The following is a 20,982-nucleotide window of genomic DNA, read 5'->3' as shown; positions in this document are numbered from 1 at the left end:
CTCTTCATCCTCCCAATCGCAGTGTGCTGACGATGGACCACTTCTACACATTGGTCCAATATTTGAACAGCGGTTGGCCATCATGAGGTTTACCTTTCCCCACTCTGGTGCCATATGTCAACTTTTCCATTTGACATAACTTTGAAAAAGCCATTGCCGCCCTTCCTGTCGTACTTTTCTAATTTTTATTCTAAACAACACTGAGATTTGAGTGAAAATGTTGTGTGTGTGTAATCTTGGACCGATGTCGGCTCAACCCAGCTTTGGGGGACCGGAGCAGCTGGTTTGGATGTACATCGCTGCAGGGTAGCCGAGCTTCTAAACCCGCTCAAGAACCATCTACCATATGCAAGATTTGTAATTAAAATCAGTTGTGTATCTTTGCTGTTTGGACCCACCCAATACAGCCAAAACACCTTTGTTCAACATGGAGAATGTGTCCTGGAGTTACGATGTTTTACACAACAAACATGACTGTCCTTGGACAAAGATATTTGGGTTGAAGCATCAAGTGTGACCACAGGCTCCTTGCATGACTGACCTGGTGATGGGTTGGTTAGCTTGTGCCTGGGGTCATAAGTCATGATTCACATCATTGCCTAGCCTTGCTCCATGGCTGTGCTGAATGACAAGTCCACGGGTGTATAGTTATTATATCCTTATAGGCAAGTCTTGATGAGCGGATAGTACATCAATGAGCAAGTCTCTTCTAGGGACAACTTGCTCTTATTATTTATATAATCTAGAAATTATGATTTCTGAAAGTTATTTCCTCCAAGACTTGCGCAAGTCTAATTACTGCTGTCACGGCACAAATATAGCCTTCTCATCAACTCTGGGCATATTTTCTCAAGTTGTTTTCATGCTTATTATTCACACATTTTGTCTGAAGAGTTCTGGCTGAAAATATGTTTGATAGATAGAAGAAGAAGAAAGAAGAACATTTTCTGAACTAAGTGCCCACTCAGAACAATGCAAACATTACAGTAATAATTTGGCACATATAATAACATGATATACAATTTGAAACAGGTTTAAACTCAACTCAACTCAACTCAACTCAACTCAACTCACCCTATGTTCAATACATGGTAACTTCAGGTCTTTCTCCCAGAATTACCAACCCACCATGGTAGGCTGACATATTGTCAAGTGAGATCGGACAACACACTGTCCGTTATTGTATGACTCTATTGTAATACTTGACCAATACTTCACAGCCTTGTGAATCAACACTACCTGATGGACAGATCAGAAGCATGTTAGCACTGTGGATTATTTTTATATTCCCAGAGGGATACAGCTTTTGTTTTAGCATAATCAACATTGTTAAAGGAGGCCAAGACAAATATGGGTGACCAAGTCAAACACCTTGCCATACATCTAGTATGGCCACTGGGGGTCCGAGTGAAAGTGGTCGTAATGGCGGAGCATCCTGACTATGTGTGGCCTTCAGCCAATACAATATGGCTGGTTGCACCATGCTGAAGCCGATGGGCTCTGGAAATTTGGTACACCTCGCAGGAACACACTCCATTGTCTGGCCACTATTGGAATGTAGTCCACACCTGCAATTGTATTCAGCCAGATGATATTCATTCTCTGTTGTCCTTGCTTCTTAGCCAGGCATCTCCAGAATGGAGTGGAAGTATTTGGTGGCCATTGGCTGAACAATCGAAAAGGAAAAGAAATTGTAGATTAATAGAATTAATTTGTAATTTTGTACCGATTTAGAAATGCCTGAGGAGTTTGCATGTTCAGAAGAGGGGAATTTGAGAGTCACTTGATGCCATCATATTGATTTTGTTGCAAAGTCATTCTTTGAAATAATTAATTGAAAATTTTGGTCCTTGTACCTTATTTCTGAAGGCTATTTCATATTGATGCATTTCGATAGTTGTCTGATTTGTGTGATTCCAACAGTCATCAATGCTGTTGGAGCCAGAAGAAATACAATTAGAATGTTCCAGAGGTACATATTTTTTGTTGATAAGAATACAGAGTTACCCCGGATTACAATGGGTTTCATTGGATTACCTCAGGAAAGATTCGCTACAAGAGGTGGGATAGCCAACCCTAACTCACAACTAACCCTAATGGTCATCAATGGTATTAACCAGAACACGATAAAGGGGTTAGCTAGCATCGTGGTTTCAGTGAAACCCTTGAAGATCCGGGGTAGAACAGATCTTCAGCAACCAATGCTTGTCGTAAAAGGTGACTATGCTTGTCATAAGAGGTGACTAACAGGATTGGGTGGTCAGGCTTGCTGACTTTGTTGATGCATGTCATGGATCCCAATTGCGGGGAGCAATGCTCACTCACTCACTCCAGCTTGTTAAAATACAGGCCATTTATTGATAAGGGCAGTCTTTTGATTTTGGAAACCCTTCCGATGCAGGTGACAATTACTACACTCTGTGATCTCTGTGTGGACTGACACAGTACTCAATCAGTTACTACTCCTGGGTATTTGATAGGCTGTGGGAGAGCCCTGCAGGGGTAGGTGTGTTTGATGTAGGTGCAAGCCGTCATGGCGAGGTGACAGCGTGTACTCCCACTGATTGATTAATGGTGTCCTCGTCACTGCACACCATCTTGAAGCCTGGTCAATTCAACTATTAGCTGACCAACTCACTCATTTTCCGATCTCATTCTTGAACAATAATGACTTTGTATAGCCATTTATAGCACTAATCATTGGTTAAGTATATTTTTACTATTGAACCATGCCATTTCAGGAGTGGCCAAGTGCATATTCCTTTCTGACTACTGGACTAGATTCATAGTGAAATTTTATTTTGTAATTGATATAATTTGTAACTTGTGAGCCCTGGGTTACAATGGGTCACGTTGAAGGCGATAACGTCATCGGGTGGTCAAGCTGGAATATAGCTGGAATATTGATGAGTACGTTGTTAACAACACTTCACTTTGTGAAAGGGAGCCCTGCTTTTGTTCAATGTTTAATCCAGTTGAGCACTGTCTCATCCTGTGTGTCTGACTCATAGTTAAGCACACATCACATATTGACTCATTTCAGAAATTACACTCATTATTCCTTGTACATACCCTTATGATGCTTTCACAACTAATTCAACAACAAATGTATTCAAAATCAGATTGGAACAAACAATTATCGATCTCTATAGTCTAAGACTGAGCATACAATTTCACTATCCCCCAAAATATTCATGATCCCCCAACTTTTTTGGTTCAGTATATATACATGTATCCTGTATTGAGGCATGAGTGAGTGAGTTTGATTTTACGCAGCTTTTAGCAATATTCCAGCAATATCACAGCGGGGGACACAAGAAATGAGCTTCACACATTGTACCCATGTCAGGAATCGAACCCGGGTCTTTGGCATGACGAGCAGACGCTTTAACCACTAGGCTCCCCGACCACCCCTTATTGAAGCATGACATAATCATACTTGAATATAGTCGCAAACTGCCGTAGTGAAACCCAAATGTCTGCAGCCTTGATGTTCCTCAATATTGCTGTGAGTGTTATGACTTCAACTGAGACCACATTGATATAATCATGTAATTGTTGTCATTGTTTGTTTCAGAAAACTAGTGAAGAGTTATCAACCACGGAAGAAAGAAGAAGATGATTATGTGTAAGTATGACACGTGTGGAATTGTACTTTGTTCATGCGAGGAGCCATGCTCTGATGGTGGGCTCACATGCAATCATTGTACCCCTGTGTGACATGCATTACCTATCATAATCTGTGTAACAATCACCGTCTGTCAGCTGTCCGTTTTCCATTTCCAGAGCAGAACTCTTAAACTGTTGAATATTTCTGGCTATACTGATCAGTCTAGTGGTAAACGTCCTTCCTACACCAACTTGAACCGTCTGTTTGGTCAGATTATCAGCTCCATCACTGCCTGTCTCCATTTCAATGGTGCCCTGAATGTGGATTTTTAATTATTTATTATTTATTGTATTATTATACTGAAAACGAGGGTAATAGCTTGTCATGAAGAAAGATTTTTCAGTTGTTTGAAATTATTTTAAAACCCATCCAGGACAGTCAGGCAGGTGACCCATCAGTGTTTCCTGCCCATCTTCAAAGTTACCTGCCCACACTCAGACATAATAAATAATGAAAAATCACCCCAAACAAAATATGAGACAAATAGTGTCTCGATTCAGTTGAAATAATGCAACCAATTACTGGAGAATCTACAAGGAGTCATAATAAAACTGAATACGAAAGTAGTCATATATTTATGTGCCAGAAAGTCAGGCAGGTGGAGGAAAATTTCATGCAGCCTGGCAAAAAGGTTACCAGCCACGTGCAGGCAGTTATTTCAGACACTGGTTGTTAGGAAGATAGTGTGGAACACTCAACTGCCATGTCAAGACGACCATGAAGAGTAAATACTACACTGAAACATACAATGGAACTCGTCGTCATATCGAAAGGTTTCTGTCACCTTTATTCCTTTGAAGAATTCATTATGACTTTCCAGTTGAATGTCAATTCACAAGGGACAAAATCTAATGAAATCAGTATATGTCTTTTAGAGGTCTGGTGGGATGAAGTAAAGCCAATATTCTTGGAAGATTTATGGCCTAAAAGACTGCAGTTTTATCCATGGTTCCGTCTGTTCCAGTGTATTGATCGCAAGTTCAACAATTAGCCGAGTCAATCTCATGGCAGGAACAACACGATTTTAGACCTGATAGGGTTGCTTTATTAAAGAGTGGACATTTTATAGATGGTGCCAATAACCTGACAGATTTGAATATTCGTGCAGAAAAGTGTTGGTTTGTGGTTTGAGATATGGCTCTTGCATATGAGCGTTTCATATCGATAGAATGTAATCGTGACATGATACCCAATCGTATCAACACTATTTTCTGCTAGATATCGACACAATAATACTGTACGATCTGTTACCTTGACTTTATGTGAAAACCATGTTAGATCACGTCATAGAGATGGGGAAGAGAGAGACCACTTGAGATGCCAGGCGATGTTGCATCTTCTGCCTGAAGCTGACACATTGGGATATAACTGAAATGCTTTTTTAAGGGGGTGGCAATTAAGCTGTTCAAACTTCGTTGAAACTAAACCTTTTGGATAAGAGTTACTAACCAATTATATACCCCTTATAAGCTTAAAAAAAAAAATGTAATATAGACAGTAAAATGTGGACTTCAATGAAAATTTTCGTTCTTAGTAGGGTTGTGGTTCGAGCAGGATGCATAATATGCCGACTTTGGTATGCTTTTGAAGTTTAAATAGACAATCAAAAGCTATGGCATATTGATAGAGCATCAGCCTGGAAAGTGAAAGGTCAGTACTTTGATTCCCAGGCCATGTCATAACAAAAGACATTAGAAGTGGGTACTTTGTTATCAAGCCTGACACTTGGCTTTTCACTGCACCTTTTTGAAACTAACACGTTTCTTTAAGGCATATTTATTAGACTTGCCAGTTCAGCTGCCTGACTTGAGTTTATCTGAATTTATACACTGATCCCACACTACACAACTCACCATGGCATTATCACACCTCACCTTACACAACCCCAATACAGACCCCCCCACACTTGGGGATAGACACGACCTCTTGTCGGTGGTCAGGTGATCAGGTCAGGTGGTCAGCCTTGCTGACTTGATTGATGCATGTCATTGATCCCAATTGCATGGATCGATGCTCATGATATCAATCACTGGATTGTCTGGTCCAGACTCGATTATTTACAGACCGCTGTCATATACAGACTGTTGTCATACAACATTCCATGTCGGACCTACCTAACTCAACTCTGTTACCCCACATCACACCATCACACCACCACACCATCACACCACCACACCATCACACCACCACATCACCACACCACCACATCACACCACCACCACATCACCGTCACCATGCTGTACGTGACAACCGACAGTGGCACCACTGAATCAGTATTTGTTATACTTGATGATAACACTGCCGACAACAATTTGCCAGCAGATGGGTTGCCACTTAGTCAGTATTGATGTTTACTTTATGGATTATTTAAATGCATTAATCAACTTTAACATTGGCCATTAACACCTGGTGTTGATATGGAAATCTTGTTGACTGATGCAGATACAGGAATTGTTCTGATGTACAGCTCGGTGTATTGGGTACAGCGGGTGTCAGATGTATGGCAGTATGTGAGTCCAATAATACTTAAACAGTCAGAATACTATTATGTAACAAAATGTGCACCTGCTATGACCGACAATATCGATAAACTTTACAACTTCTGGTCAACATGTCATATGCTTTTCATGTAATTGTTGGAATGACCTACATCCAATAAAAATGTAAAGGGAAAAAAAAGGATAGAAAGAGGCCTGTCCCCAAGGTCACATGGTCATCTAGCCCATGTTGGAAGTACAATAAAATAAAGAAAGGGGCGTGTCATCTAGCCCATCTAGCCCAGTTGTCTAAGGCGCCGCAATTCGTTGCACGGAGTTGCATCCCTTGGGCATGCCAGAAAGCTATGATTGTGGGTTCGAATTCTGGTTTGCCCCAGTTATGTTTCTTGGTTTGTCAGCACCGAAGTGGTAAATGTCTAAGACCTGCATCACTTCGAGCTTTCCTCCCACATTAAGCTGACATGCCGTGATAAAACTGGAATACTGTTAAAAGCGACGTTACGCCCAACTCACTCACTCACTCACTCACTCACTCAAAGTACAATGATCTATAGAAAGGAGCGTGTCCCCAAGATCACATGGTTATGTGGCTGAGAATTTGACCTCATGGAGTGACCACAATTGGCTGACCTGTTACAATGTTGGTGTGTACTTTAAAAGTTGAAGATGGAAGAAAATGAGAAACAGTACTTGGTCATGAACATTCTTATTAAGTAACCCCTGTCGACCTACTTGTCTATCTGTCCCTAGCAACATGCAGTCAACAGTCATAAGGCCATTTCACTTTATTTTCTTGTTCACAGAACTGTTGTGATATACATCCTGGTGTGTTAGCAGCACTAGGTGTCAGATGTCAGTATTGCATGGCCCACTGCTGATCTCTGTAGGATAACAACAATCTCTCCATCACACAGGTGATCACAGAGCAAGCTTATTCTGTTCATTACCATATAGAATGCAGTCACAGGAATGGCAGCCCAGATAAGGAGGCACCCATGCAAAAAGTCATGTAAAGGGGTCGTGGCACTTAGATGACCAGTGGTCAGCTGTAATTGTGACCATAATGGTGAAAAGGGGGTGTGGCACTTGGATCACCAGTGGTCTCTTGTAATTGTGACCATAATGGTGAGAAGGGGGTGTGGCGCTTGGATCCCCAGTGGTCAGCTGTAATTGTGACCATAATGGTGAAAAGGGGGCGTGGCACACGACAAGCAAGTGGTCAGCCAAGAAAGGTGGTTGTGTTAGTGGTATGTGAAGGTTATAAATCAAATATGATTCATAATCTGTGTCATGTTAAAAACAGATAGATATCTATCCACAGTATTGTTGACATTGTAGTCACAATTGTGTTTGAAAATAAACAACATGGGTTGTAGTGAAAATGCAGCTAATATACAGAATAACCGTATTTATTGTACAATTGCTGAGGTAGATTTCCAAACAGATAAGGTATGCAGGTAAACTGCATCCTGCTGGTAATCAGAATAAACATTTTACACCTATTGTATAGTTCGGCTTTCCCATGTGAGTACAATGGTATAAAAAAGGGGGCGTTTCCCCAAGGTCACATGGTCATCTGGCCCATGTAAAGTACAATGATATATAGAAAGAGGCGACTCCCTGAGGTCCTGATTATCTGGCTGAGAATTTGACCTCATGGAGTGACCACAATCAGCTTACCTGTGACAGCCATGTGTGCTGCGGATTAGCACGTACCTTGCCTCATTATGTTACAATGTTGGTGTGTACTTTAAAAGTTGAAAATGGAGGACAATAAGAACAGTTGATGATGAATATTCTTATTAACCCCTGTTGACCTACTTATCTATTGGTCCCTTTCAACATGCAGTCAACATAAGGCCACACCACTTTATTTCCTTGTTTACAGACATGCCTTCCCACAGTTTGTATCCTGCCTCTTACCATACTAGGGCTGGTGGGGTAGCCTAGTGGTTAGAGTGTTCACTTGTCATCCTGAAAGGTGGGGTGAAATGGGGTTTAACGTCGAGTCCAAGATGATTGCACTTATATCGCTGTGTGAGAGCGTGCACATACACTTGTACTAGTCAGGACTAATGCAGATTTTATAGTGCTAGCCCACTGAGATACCATGCTGTAGTTTTAACATGAATACTACACCCAGACGCAGTATACTGACTCCAAACCAACTAGTCCTTGTTTTAGCCCCTTAATGCCAAGCACCAGGCAGGGTAACAACAAGTACCATATTTTAACTTCTTTTGGTATGACGCGGCTAGGATTGAACACCAGACTTTCTGCTCTCCGGGCGTAGTTTCTACCACAAGACCTCGGAGGTGGTCCATCTTGAAAGGCCAAGGCTGGGTTCCCCACATGCATGTACAGTATGTGAAGCCTATTGCTGGTGTACCCTCCTGTGATATGGCTGGAATATTGCTAAAAGTAGTGTAGAACCCACCTCACTCATTCTCACCAAGAAGCTCTGAAAAGCCTTCAACTGGCCTGATATGCTTAAACAACCTGGAAGACAAGCCACGTAACACCCATATCATGTCTAGCTGCAGTCAACCAGAAACTGCTGACACAGGTTTTTGTGTTGAAGATACCTCCTCCTCCTCCCTGCCAGGGCAGATAGTCACCCGAAGCTCTGTGCCTTCTACATTATTACCAACTCCAGGCTATGATAAGAAACAGCTGGTGAACCTGGCCTGGCATCCAGTACAGTCTCCACACCGGCGTAATCATAAAAAGCAATTTAATCCTGTTTATCTTGTGTAGTAGGCTGGTGATTAGGCAATGCTGGCTTCTTTCGTCCTCTTTGTTGATTGTTTTCATATGAAATAAAACACACGGGCTTTAGGTTTTGGTTTTGATAGATTGTGATGGTGTAATCAGACTAAGTGTGTGCGACACAAAGAAAATACATGATTGACAGAACATTACCATGATTACAGGAACATGCAATGCTTTGTAACAGTGGTGCAGTGGAGGTTTGAGCTTTGGCCTTCAGTACCCTGTGTTGTATGAACTGACTAATTTGGCATGCTTGCCATAAAAGGCGACTATGCTTGTCGTAAGAGGTGACTAACGGTATCAGACTCACTGACTTGGTTCATGCATGTCATCGTATTCCAATGGCTTGGATTGATGCTGATGATGTCAATCACTGGATTGTCTGGTCCAGACTCTTATTTACAGACCGCCGTCATGTAGCTGGAATATTGCTGAGTGAGGTGTTAAACAACAAACAAAAAGGACTATTTTGGAGATTGGGTGATCACAATGGCTGCTACATATGAATATGGGCTGGAGACTTCACTGGGCTGAAGAGGTGTAATCCAGTAAAACATACATTGTGAGTGATCTCAGAGAAACAGGTTTAAGAACTAATTCCATGCCCTCCTTGTCATGAGAGCTGACCTGGCTGAGTGTCAGTATGCCCAGTGGCATGGATTGGTGCTCATGCTATCAACCTCTGGTTTGTCTAACCTTCAGTTTATTACAGACTGGTAGAGGTGTAGTATTGCTATCTGTACCATGCAACAACTTTCACTTACTGACTCAGTCACTGCTCCTGCTAAGCAATAAATGTGTTAAGTATGTGAGGACAATTAAACACTGGCTGATTGTTCATACCAAAGTTCGTAATAATACAGACATGGTCACGCACTTGTCTATTACCCTATGACTTGACCCTATGCAGCGGTAGAAACTAACAGTTTTCGTCCACTAGTCCTTATAATGATTACATCTAGCAAAACCCTTAAAAAGGGCAAGTTTGTACTAGTCCTTATGATACCTTAACTATTGGGCAGTTAGTCAAGGCCAATTTCTCACACTGCTATGACAGTGACTAAGTAACATTCCATCTTGCATCTAATCATCAATAGGATCTTTATTCTTCCTGGAATGGCTTTGACCCAAAGGAATGACACAGACAGTCCTTCTATACTGACATCTCACCTGTGAGGGTGTAACCAGTATCTATAGCTGCCCCAGTGTGTTTATCTCATCCTACCTGGCTTCATCTATGGCAACTCTGCATGATCCTACCCACCTACCTGTGTAAAGTTGTGTTTCCTGGCAACTGTCCGGAGGTGTGGGTGGGGCTGTGTATTACCCCCTCCCTCCCTCCCTCCCAGGTGGATGACATCCCCTTTATATACCTGACAGTCAGGTAGGGACTCCAGCTCTTTCCATCCTGTAGTCTTTTATCTCAACAGCTCTTGTCGGGTCTGAAGAAAATCCGTTTAGCCATTTGATGCTGGTTTGGGGGAAAACAGGTCTTATTTTACATGGAAGGAATACTGCAGCCATGTGATGCTGGTTTTTGGGGAAAACTTTACAGTGAAGACAAAAATGGTCCTACTTTACAACAAACATTACACAAGTAAACAGCTGGTGGCTGATGTAACTAATCCGTGGGTTTGTGTTTCAGGTTTACGTGGTCGCGGGCGTTTGTGGACATGGTGAAGGAGCTGCATGACATCGCGGGCCAGCATGAGATGGTGGCTGAGAACCTGCAGGGCACCGTCTTTAAAGACCTGCAGGCTCTCATTGGGGAGCTCAGACAGGAGAGGAAAAGGGTGATTGCTTGTTTCAGACTCAGTCTTAGTAGGGGCATGGGGTAGCCAAGTGGTTAAGCATTGGCTCGTCATGTCGCAAGCACAGGTTTGATTCCCTAGATGGGTGTGATGTGGGTTTCTGGTTTCCACCACCATGATATCGCTGGAATATTGCTAAGTGTGGCGTAAAACCAGTCTTAATCATAACACAGTCTTAATCATAACACACCAAATTTTGTATTTTAAAGTGAAGCTGGATGCAATGCAAATTAAGAAGTTAGAATGTCTGGTTGATCATTGGTTAATTTACCCCCCAAATCCTTTTTAAGTTGTTTTATTGACAGATGCACACATTAAAAGATGTTTAAAAATGGACTATTGTTTTCATGCTTTTACAAAACTCATAGAAACCCTTTTGTTTATAATTGATACATATAAAGAGGTGTCATATAGACATTAGTTATAGATTTCCAAATGGTGGAGAGATCCATCCCTTACAGGCCTACTTCCCAACCTACAGGGATCAACCAAACTATAGGATATGTACACACTTAATATAGAAATGGCCACACATTTACGAACAGGAAACAATCCCCATAAAGCGTGTGTGATAATGATTAAAATCTGCCACATTTTCATGTCTTAGCTCCTGTGGGGTGTTCATGGATGTGTGTTTATCATTTCAGCATTTACATGAAGGAACAAGGATTCAAGATTCACTTAAACAGTCATACCAACAGTTAGATAAGGTGAGATGCATGGCCATGACTTCTCTGTTGGGAGTTACCAACAGGTTGGGACACCTGAGCAAGGGGAGACAATTGGGAGTACTGTTAGATACCAACTTGTAGAATAAGTACAAGGCTATGCAAGCTCTATTTTCTTAGGTGTTTGTCTCAATTACATATGCCATGTGGTTGCCTGCTTCCGTGTTCTTGAACAAAGAGAGGTAACTCTCAAAACTGTGTGTCAGCTATCACAGTTCAGCGGTAGACGCTACACTACTTGAAGTGATGTTTGTGCAGAGGAGACCCGTGAAGATCCGGGGTAGAATAGGTCTTCAGCAACCCATGCATGCCGTAAGAGGCGACTATGATTATCGGAAGGGGCGACGTAAGGGATCGGGTGGTCAAGCTTTCTGACTTGGTTGATGCATGTCATTGTATCCCAATTGCATGGATCGATATTCATGATTTCAATCACTGGATTGTCTGGTCATTTAGCTGGAATATTGCTGTGTGTGGCGTTAAACAACAAACAAACAAACAAAAATTGTGCAGAGGAATTTGTTTTAAACAACTGATCAGAGTAATTACATTGCATGCAAATATGACATCCGGCATTTCTTGAAAGTAATTAATGCTTTCAAATTGTAGTAAAAATAAATATGACATGGACATTTTTGTATTGATTGTATATTCTCAAGTGAAGAAATGTAGATTGATGCAATATCTCTGAGTTAAAGGTATGTTGTGTACTGTTTCTGAGGTATAAGAATAACTTTACATGGTGTTGACATTATTTCTACACCTTTCAGTCAAAACGACAGTACGAAAGGGCTTTCAAAGACAGTGAAAAGGCTCTAGACAATTACAGGAAGGCTGATGCAGACATCAATCTGTCCCGAGCTGAAGTGGAAAAGGTAATTATCACACTGTGTGTCAGTCTTGTGTGAGAAGAGCTGGAGCTAGTGTAGTGGGGGAACCATTTTCCTGTCACAGGGAGGCTCCAGGTTTGTTCCTCAAGTGATACAATGAGTAAAGCACTTTTAGTCCTGGAACGTAGGTAAAAGTGTTATGTTTATACTGTTATCAGCTGAAAGTTGTGAAAATTTCCCATGTTTTATTTCTTAACTTTGCAGCATCGAATTGTGATGAATACGAAGGCTTCTCAATGTGAGGATTGCAAAAACGAGTACGCTGCCCAGCTCCAGCAGACCAATGCTCATCAGAGAGAGTATTATTCCACCGGCATGCCACAAGTATTTCAGGTAGTACATCCGTCTTCATCATTCACAACATACCGTGAACTACAGTCATAACCAACTCAAAGGGATCACTTATTTGAGTTTGTTATAACCGTAGTTTGTTATAAGCATGTATGCAGCATATACAGCTTATGGACAGGACAAAAAAACTAACTGTTCGTTATATCCGTCAGTTGGTTATAAACGTCTTGGTTATAAATGTAGTTTACTGTATGCAATTTGTTTGAGCAAGGACCTTTTGTAGCTCACCTGGCAGCCTGTTCACAGTCCTGTTACTAAGATTGTCATAAATGTCTCATAGTGAAAAAGATCTTATCTAAGCCCATTCTTGAAGCTCTCTTAGTGCTACGTTTCTTGAAGCTGTCTTAGTGCTACGTTTCTTGAAGCTGTCTTAGTGCTAAGTTTCTTGAAGCTGTCTTAGTGCTAAGTTTCTTGAAGCTGTCTTAGTGCTACGTTTCTTGAATCTGTCTTAGTGCTATGTTTCTTGAAGCTGTCTTAGTGCTACGTTTCTTGAATCTGTCTTAGTGCTAAGTTATCTTAAGTTTATTACCAAAATTATAACAGTCATGCGCGATTAAGTAAACAATGACTTGCGCATGCGTGTGATGTCCCATTAATCTTTTCTCGAAACTACAACCGCTATTGTTTATGTCAACATGACCGACCAATCAGATTAACTCTTGAAAAGGTAAGAATTTATGGCCTACCCTTGCCCTAAGCAAGCTAACCCTAAGGACCGAAAAGATATGTTGGATCGTAAATATGTGTTAGTTTCCCTAAAACCGAAAAGGGGTGTTGGATCGTAAAGATGTGTAAGTTTCCCTAAGACCGAAAAGGGGTGTTGAAGGATCGTGAAGCGAGAGTCACTGGAGTAGTATTGCGAGACAGCGGTCACACTATAGCGCAGTAATTGAGCGAGATGGTAGAGATCAGCCTGCACCCGGTAAACTGCATCGTCCCTTTGACCATGAGTACAACGTATGAAATATAGTGAATTGAGTGATCTCCTTATCAACTATGTACAGCTGGATGACTCTCTGTTTGAAAAGTCTATGAAAGAATAGTCCTTTACGAATGATGTTGAAAATGTTTAAGGGCCAGCACATTTAAAAATGGTAACTCGGGTACCCGGGTCGAGGGGGTAACGAGTAGGACCCGGGTACCCACAGGACAACCCAGACTTGTGGTTAGTCACGTGATGTATTGTTTAAAGCCAAAAATTTCTAAAACTCTATGGTTACGCTACAAGTCACTAATGTTCGCATTTCTTTCTGACTATGCACCCATTCTTTCGGACTATTGTTGAATAAAGATATAACTTAAGTCAACTTTATTGTATACATGACCAGATTGTTTGATACATGTATCTTAATACGTTTTGCCAATTGGAATTTTGTACCTGTCTCTTGAGACCCACAGTGGGTACCCGGGTAGTAGAGGGGTGGGTACCCGGGTAGTAGAGGGGTGGGTACCCGGGTAGTAGAGGGGTGGGTACCCGGGTAATAGAGGGGTGGGTACCCGGGTAGTAGAGGGGTGGGTACCCGGGTAGTAGAGGGGTGGGTACCCGGGTAGTAGAGGGAGGGGTACCCGGGTAGTAGAGGGGTGGGTACCCGGGTAGTAGAGGGGTGGGTACCCGGGTAGTAGAGGGGTGGGTACCCGGGTAATAGAGGGAGGGGTACCCGGGTAGTAGAGGGGTGGGTACCCGGGTAGTAGAGGGGTGGGTACCCGGGGAGTAAATTTGGACTTGTTCCAGTCCTATTCGACCCAAACATTTTTGATGAAGCAGGGAGACATACACTTGCAATATCAATTACAAAACACAACCAGTCCAACAGAAGCTTTTACTGCTATCACACCGAGTTCCCAGAGATTAAGTAGTGATAGATGAAGCCTTCATTTATCAAGGGAGGCCACTTGTGGCCCACTCGTCTCAGGCACCACAATTCACTGTGCAGAGTTGCGTCCCTTGGACTCGCTAGAAACCTATGTTTGTGGGTTCGAATCCCGGTTTGCCCCAATTATGTTTCTAGGTTTGGCAGCACCATACCCATGCTTGTGGGTTTCACCAAAGTGGTAGACGCCTGATACCTGCATCACTTTGGGCTTTCCTCCCACATTAAGCTGACACGCCATGATATAACTGGAATACTGTTAAAAGTGGTGTTAAACCCAACTCACTCACTCACTCATTTATCAAGGAAAGTATCAGCTTGTAAAACATGTTTGCGACTATATGTCATACACCATTTGAAAGGTCTAATCCTACTGTTTATAAATATGAAAGTTATGTCATGTTTATCACATTACTTTAAAAATACTTAATTAATAATTACTTACTTATATAAACTATTAGCCCAAGAACAAATCTGTCGGACGTCAGCAACCCATGCTTGCCGTAAAAGGCGACTATGCTTGTCGTAAGAGGTCGTCAGGCTCACTGCATGTCATCATATCTCAATTGTTGGGATCGATGCTCATGATATCAATCACTGGATTGTCTGGTCCAGACTCGATTATTTACAGACCGCCGTCATATAGCTGGAATATTGCTGAGTGCGGCGTTAAACAACAAACAGATCAAATCAAAAATCTTAATCAACTTTTTATGTCATATTACCCTTTCATCTTTTTACAAGTACAAGCTTATTTGTGTGTGTTTCAGGGTTTACAAGATATGGACGAGAAGCGAATCAACCGCCTCCAGTCAGCTATAGGTCAGAGTGCAGAGGCTGACAGGAATGTCATCCCCATCATCAACACCTGCATCGACGGCATGCAGAAGGCTGCAGCAGCCATAAATGCAAAAGAAGTGAGACTTCAATACAACCATGCACAATTGTTTAATGTCTGAATGTAGTGTTGAATATTGCTAGTAGAGAAGAATATATTTATGCTTACCAGGAAGTAGATGACAGAGTTAGAGTCTTTGTTTGTTTGTTTGTTTGTTTGTTTGTTTGTTTAACCCCGCACTCAGCAATACTCCAGTGTATGGCGGCGGTCTGTAAATAATTGAGTCCAGACCACACACACACACACACACACACACACACACACACTCACACTCACACTCACACTCACACTCACACACACTTGTACGTCGCTATTTAAGTGCTATACTTTTGGTCGTGGCGTTTACTCCATTTCATCGGACCTCATCTTATGTTTTCAGGATTCAAAGATGGTTATCGAGAGGCACAAGTCAGGGTTTCAGGTCCCCAGTGACATTCCATTCGAAGATCTGAGCAACATGCAGGCCACCGAAAACTCGAACCACTCCACACCCAAATCAGCGCCTTCAGACATGAAAAATACCTATAAGACATCCACTGTTTCTGGCAAGAGTCGGAAACGAGGGGGAATATTTGGTTTATTTCAGTCATCAAAGGTAGGTCATGTTCAGATTGTTGGTCTCTCTACTAACATATTTGTCTTTATGAATTAGCATATTAACAGGAGTGTGCACTGTTCTTTTAGGAAGCACATGTACTACCAACCGAACATAAGGGAACGATGCACTTTGCTTTGTCTGTCATACAGACCTGAAAACAAATTGATCCCATACAGCCCATGCTGGTCTGTAATATTTGGCAAGTCTAGATTACTGCAGTTTCTCAAAATGAAGTCCCTGGGCTCCTTTTTGTTGTATTTTATTAAGATGATAATTTATCTGTAAAATATTTTCATTTCAGAGTCTAGATGTTAGTCCACATTTTGTTGTAATCCTTTAGGTAAACTAGACTCAGAGATTCTTTTAAATGTAATGACTGTGACATCTCATCTCACATGTCTACTGATTTTGCTGGTGTTTTCCAAGCTTTATTTCATGTTGGCTCATCTAGACTTAAAGAAACTTTTGAAGTGAATAGGGCATCCTACATATCTGTTTCAAATCCTGTGTTTGAACCTTTGACCAAAAGACCCACATAATACAATATCCTACCGTTGCCAGCCCCCTTTTATTTCACAGATGTAATTGATCAGTAAGTATTCAGTCTCAAGCTGTGTGTGTGAACTCACAAAATGTTAGCAGGTGGTACACTATTAGGAACTTTAAGAACGCCAAAATATTTCGCCCACTTTATTGTTCCCTTACTCTGTGTTGGTAGTACTGCTAGATTGTAAGATGTGTTTTTGACTATTGTAGGGCGAGGTATTATTGTCAGTAGATGTGATTTACCAGGGAGGGAATTCGTTCTGTTTACAATAATTCAACGTTTGTCTTACTTTAAAAAAAAGACAAGATGTTTATCCATACTATAGCAAATCTTCTTTATTCCTAATATTCTTAACTATGTGTAGGCAGCCATATGCCACTAACCCAAGCTAGAGTGTTTGTTGCATTGGCAGATAGGCTAGATTATAATACAGCTTTCACTGTAGAGACTGTGTGGTATGCACTCGGATGTATTTCACAACCTCTTGCATATGGTCATCTGACCTACTGTATCATGTGTAAAGTGAATATTTATCATGCACTTCATTGTACGGTCTACTCTAGGTGTTACTTTTGCAGATTCTTTTTTTAATTTTTTTAAAAGGTTTTTATTTAAACATTTGGGGCGTAATGGAGTCATTCCTACAGATATGTTGTGCTCAGTTGTTGTTACCATTATTCCCAATTTGTAATTATAAATATGTGGAATTTCCAAGTTTGTTTTCTAAAGATGATTTGTCTTCTTAAACATTGACTGAACATTTTTATTAACTGTTGCTGCAGAAATCTCAGGTCTGTTTGATGGCAGTTAGACTAGATGTTGGATGTCAGTGAAGCTCCTGTGTTAGATCAGTTGTCAGACATGTTTCATCTTGCCTCATCGTCGGCTTCATTCTTCAAGGGCACATAACGTTCATCACATCAAGTCACATGTATTCACATGTATTCTCATGTCTCACGTAGCAGACCTTTCACCGTAGTTCATTTTCATGAATTGCATACATCTTTCCTGACAACTGATTTAACTCAAGAGACGTATTAATGTTATGACGCTTCCAATTTTTCGTCAGGATATATTCTTTTCGATTTGAGTGCTTGGTGTCTGACTGTTGACTCAATTTGTTTGTAGGTTTCTCTTCAGTGTATTTGTGTGAGTGTTAACAACCAACAGAATTTCTCGGGAGAATTTTGTACCAAAGTTTTATTTTCTAGCCAGCCGTTATTATTTGTTTTTCCTCATGTTAAAGATCATTGGATTATTGGTATGTAAAGAATGCAGTCCTGTTTTCCATCCTGCATTATAGTTTCCCCTGAGTTTCCTGTCTAGTACCCAGTCCTATGTTTTCAGCATGGCATGAGTAGGTGTGTGAGTAGTTGTGCTGCAAGCAGTTTGACAGCATCGGCCAGATGGGGAGGACACCTTGTGTTCCATGTAGTTTTGTAGCATCCGAATAATGTCACATTACTTTAATTTTATGAATGCGTTTTTAAAAGCTATATGGAAAGATAGCTGAGGTAAGTGTATCTCTGTGCTGCCTTGATATTGACATGTCGCTATGCACAGCTACGGGCTGTCCCATCATGTTTACCTAATAGACTCCCGATTTGGAACATCGGCACTAACAACCCTGCCGTATGTACATGAATCATAACCCCATGAAGACCACAAGACAATTTGCTTCCTAATAGATTTGCCTTCAAATATGTGTACATCTATTTTCCATCATGCAGCTTTCTATGTACTTACCGGGTATGGATCCTCGAGAAGGTACAGATTTATGGCTGTCATCGTTGAGAGCTATTGCAGATAAAAAATCTTTACCAGTCCGATTTCCAACTCCATAAGTAAATATATTGTTGCTCCATCTACAATATAAGTACTTGTATGTGAAGACGAGTGTCTCATGAAGTAAATCATGTTGCCTTTGTCGTTAGATCATGACGCTGGCACTTTGCTGAAGCCTATAAAGTACGATGCACATTTGGATCGGGAATCTATTAGGAAAACACTGGCACAGTCAGCAGCTCCGTGTAGCAACAAGTCCAAATCTAAATTGTTTTAAGGGGGCAGCACTGAGATAGGATTACTACAGCGATATGGTAAACCACAATAATAAGTCAACAATTAAAGTTCTGAAATGGAGCCCTTTTATGAAGTCAATAAGTCCATGGAACACTAGAGGTAGCTGCTGATCATGGCATAATGCTGGGTATCTTTGTCAAGGTGCATGGTCAGATTGCTTCCAGGTATTGTTTTGTTAATTTTGTTCTTTTGTGCGTCACTGTTTACATTGCTTTTTTCCAGGACAAAGATTTATTACAATAGAATTTTACATTTCTCATTTGTTTGGAACTATGACGAACTGAGGTGATGGTTGGCACAGTTTTATTAGAAACCTCACCTTCTTCAGCACGTTTTCCAGGCCTACTTGGAATCAAGTTGGATGATTTCATCAACACCCAGAAAGTATCTCGATGCGTTAATTATTATTTGACTTGGTGAAAAAATTCAAAATTAATCCATCTTCTTTAACGATAATGTATCCCAACTTGGTACAATGTGCGTACATGTTTCTATGAATTGCAACTTCGGTCTGATATGAAGAGTGGTTGGTTTTAGTTTGGGTAGCTTCATACAGAGAGAGTTGAATCCATATAAGCATAGAGCGCTAGAGATGCTCATCCAGGTAGATACTTTGGAACTGAAGGCTATGTGTGTATTTATTTTGTTTCTAGCTGTTATCGCAGTTACCCACAATCTCTACCACGGTAAATATGTCGCCCACCTCGTATGTCTGTGTCACTGTCCGTCGTCCGTCAGTCTCTCTCACTGGATCTACTGCACTATGTCATAGACAGACCATGCATTACAGCCACAGACAATCACTCTACACAGTACTCCTATGTTTGCTCTCAGAAACTAGGTGTTCCTATGTTGGAATGCAGGAAATATGTTCCCTTTAAATTCTGAATTTCTTGTCTTTAAAAAGTTATAATTTAGATTTCAAGTTGAAAAATAGCTATCCAAAGTTTCATAAGTATCATCCAAATTCACAAAAACATCACTTCTGATAAAGTTAAGTTGTCACCATGACAACCTGTCATGTTTAAGTGTGATAACTGTTCGTTCTGATAGGACAGTGTCCACTTTCTTAGCAACCCACATCTTTTTTTAAACCAATTTCTAAAACGTAATCCCTGTGCCCTGTAACAAACAACTTTTACACCATTTCGAAATTATCATTTTTTATATCCCAGTAACATTTTGCATATATTTAATACTAACATAGCTTAAAGTATGGAATATATTGCAATCACATCACAGATGTATGCAACTTGTCACAGATGTATGCAATGTGTCACATATGTATGCTATGTGTCACACATGTACCCAGTGTATATCAAGGTTAGATCCAGGTATGCCGTGTCTATGATATCTTGTAGCATCCAGACCCAGGTGTCAGAACAGGCTGAGTAGATGATCATATCAGAACATGGCATTTCAGAAAACATGCCCTGCTCCCCTGAATCCCAAATCCCCTCTAATTTTTTTCACTCGGTCTCATTTGTTCACCCCTGAATCCCAAAGACTACTTAACACAATTCTTAAAATTCACTCTACGAAGGCAGAATCCAGATCGCAGACGAAAAACTTTCAAACTCATTCCTAGCTCATGAAAGGGTATGATTTGAAATTGAATGACTGAGAAAAATATTTTAAAAATAGAATACATACCGGTAAAGGGAATTATTATGTATATATTTTGGTAAATGTTGAATATACGTACCAAATAGATTTTATTTGCGTCCCAAATTCCCTTTAAATAGACCCTTGAATCCCATGTACAAAAGGACGTCTCTTTCTTGACCCGATTATATTGATACCATTATTGGTATTCATTATGGAGCTGTCAATCCTGGCCTGGGCAGATATGGTTTGATATGATGATCTACTGAGCCTGCATCTTACTCAGTTCCTAGAGTTAGCAGATGCAACACACTGTGACAGTTGATTTGGTCATGTCTAGGATTAGTGTAGTCAGTTGTATACACAGTGTTAAACTAGTTAATGAAATGTCATAACTACAGCCTGTTAGTTGTCACTGTGTGGCAAATCTGCTCCACAATGTTTTCTGTTGCCTGTTTTACAAAGCAAATGTCGGAAATTGCACAATGGGCTTTTTCCTGTTTAACGAATACAAGAATTCATTTTTTTGAGAGCTCTGTGAAGTAAGAATTGTGTTTGCATCCTTTTACTCAGGAAGGAACAAATTGTATTTCCTCTGAATGTGTATAGCATGATGACATTTGCTTTGAAAAATGGCAGCAGAATGACAAGTAATATGATT

At 40.8% G+C, this 20,982-nt stretch overlaps 1 protein-coding gene across 1 annotated transcript in view; it reads left to right on the top strand.

The window, feature by feature from the left end:
• The first annotated feature begins 244 nt into the window (after positions 1–244).
• The window catches only part of LOC139458556 (cdc42-interacting protein 4 homolog), a 28,108-nt gene continuing 7,370 nt past the window's right edge, over positions 245–20,982 (top strand). The window contains exons 1-8 of the mRNA XM_071239985.1: positions 245–306; positions 3,578–3,628; positions 10,586–10,733; positions 11,399–11,461; positions 12,250–12,354; positions 12,574–12,702; positions 15,362–15,508; positions 15,869–16,084. Of these exons, the coding sequence (XP_071096086.1) occupies positions 245–306; positions 3,578–3,628; positions 10,586–10,733; positions 11,399–11,461; positions 12,250–12,354; positions 12,574–12,702; positions 15,362–15,508; positions 15,869–16,084 (921 nt within the window). The remainder of the gene's footprint in view (positions 307–3,577; positions 3,629–10,585; positions 10,734–11,398; positions 11,462–12,249; positions 12,355–12,573; positions 12,703–15,361; positions 15,509–15,868; positions 16,085–20,982) is intronic.

This window comes from Haliotis cracherodii, unplaced genomic scaffold (genome assembly GCF_022045235.1).
Source record: "Haliotis cracherodii isolate W230 unplaced genomic scaffold, xgHalCrac1.p SCAF_13, whole genome shotgun sequence".
Taxonomy (NCBI): Eukaryota; Metazoa; Mollusca; class Gastropoda; order Lepetellida; family Haliotidae; genus Haliotis; species Haliotis cracherodii.
The sequence above is the reverse complement of the archived record's forward strand: the minus strand, read 5'-3'. Positions and strand labels throughout refer to the sequence as shown.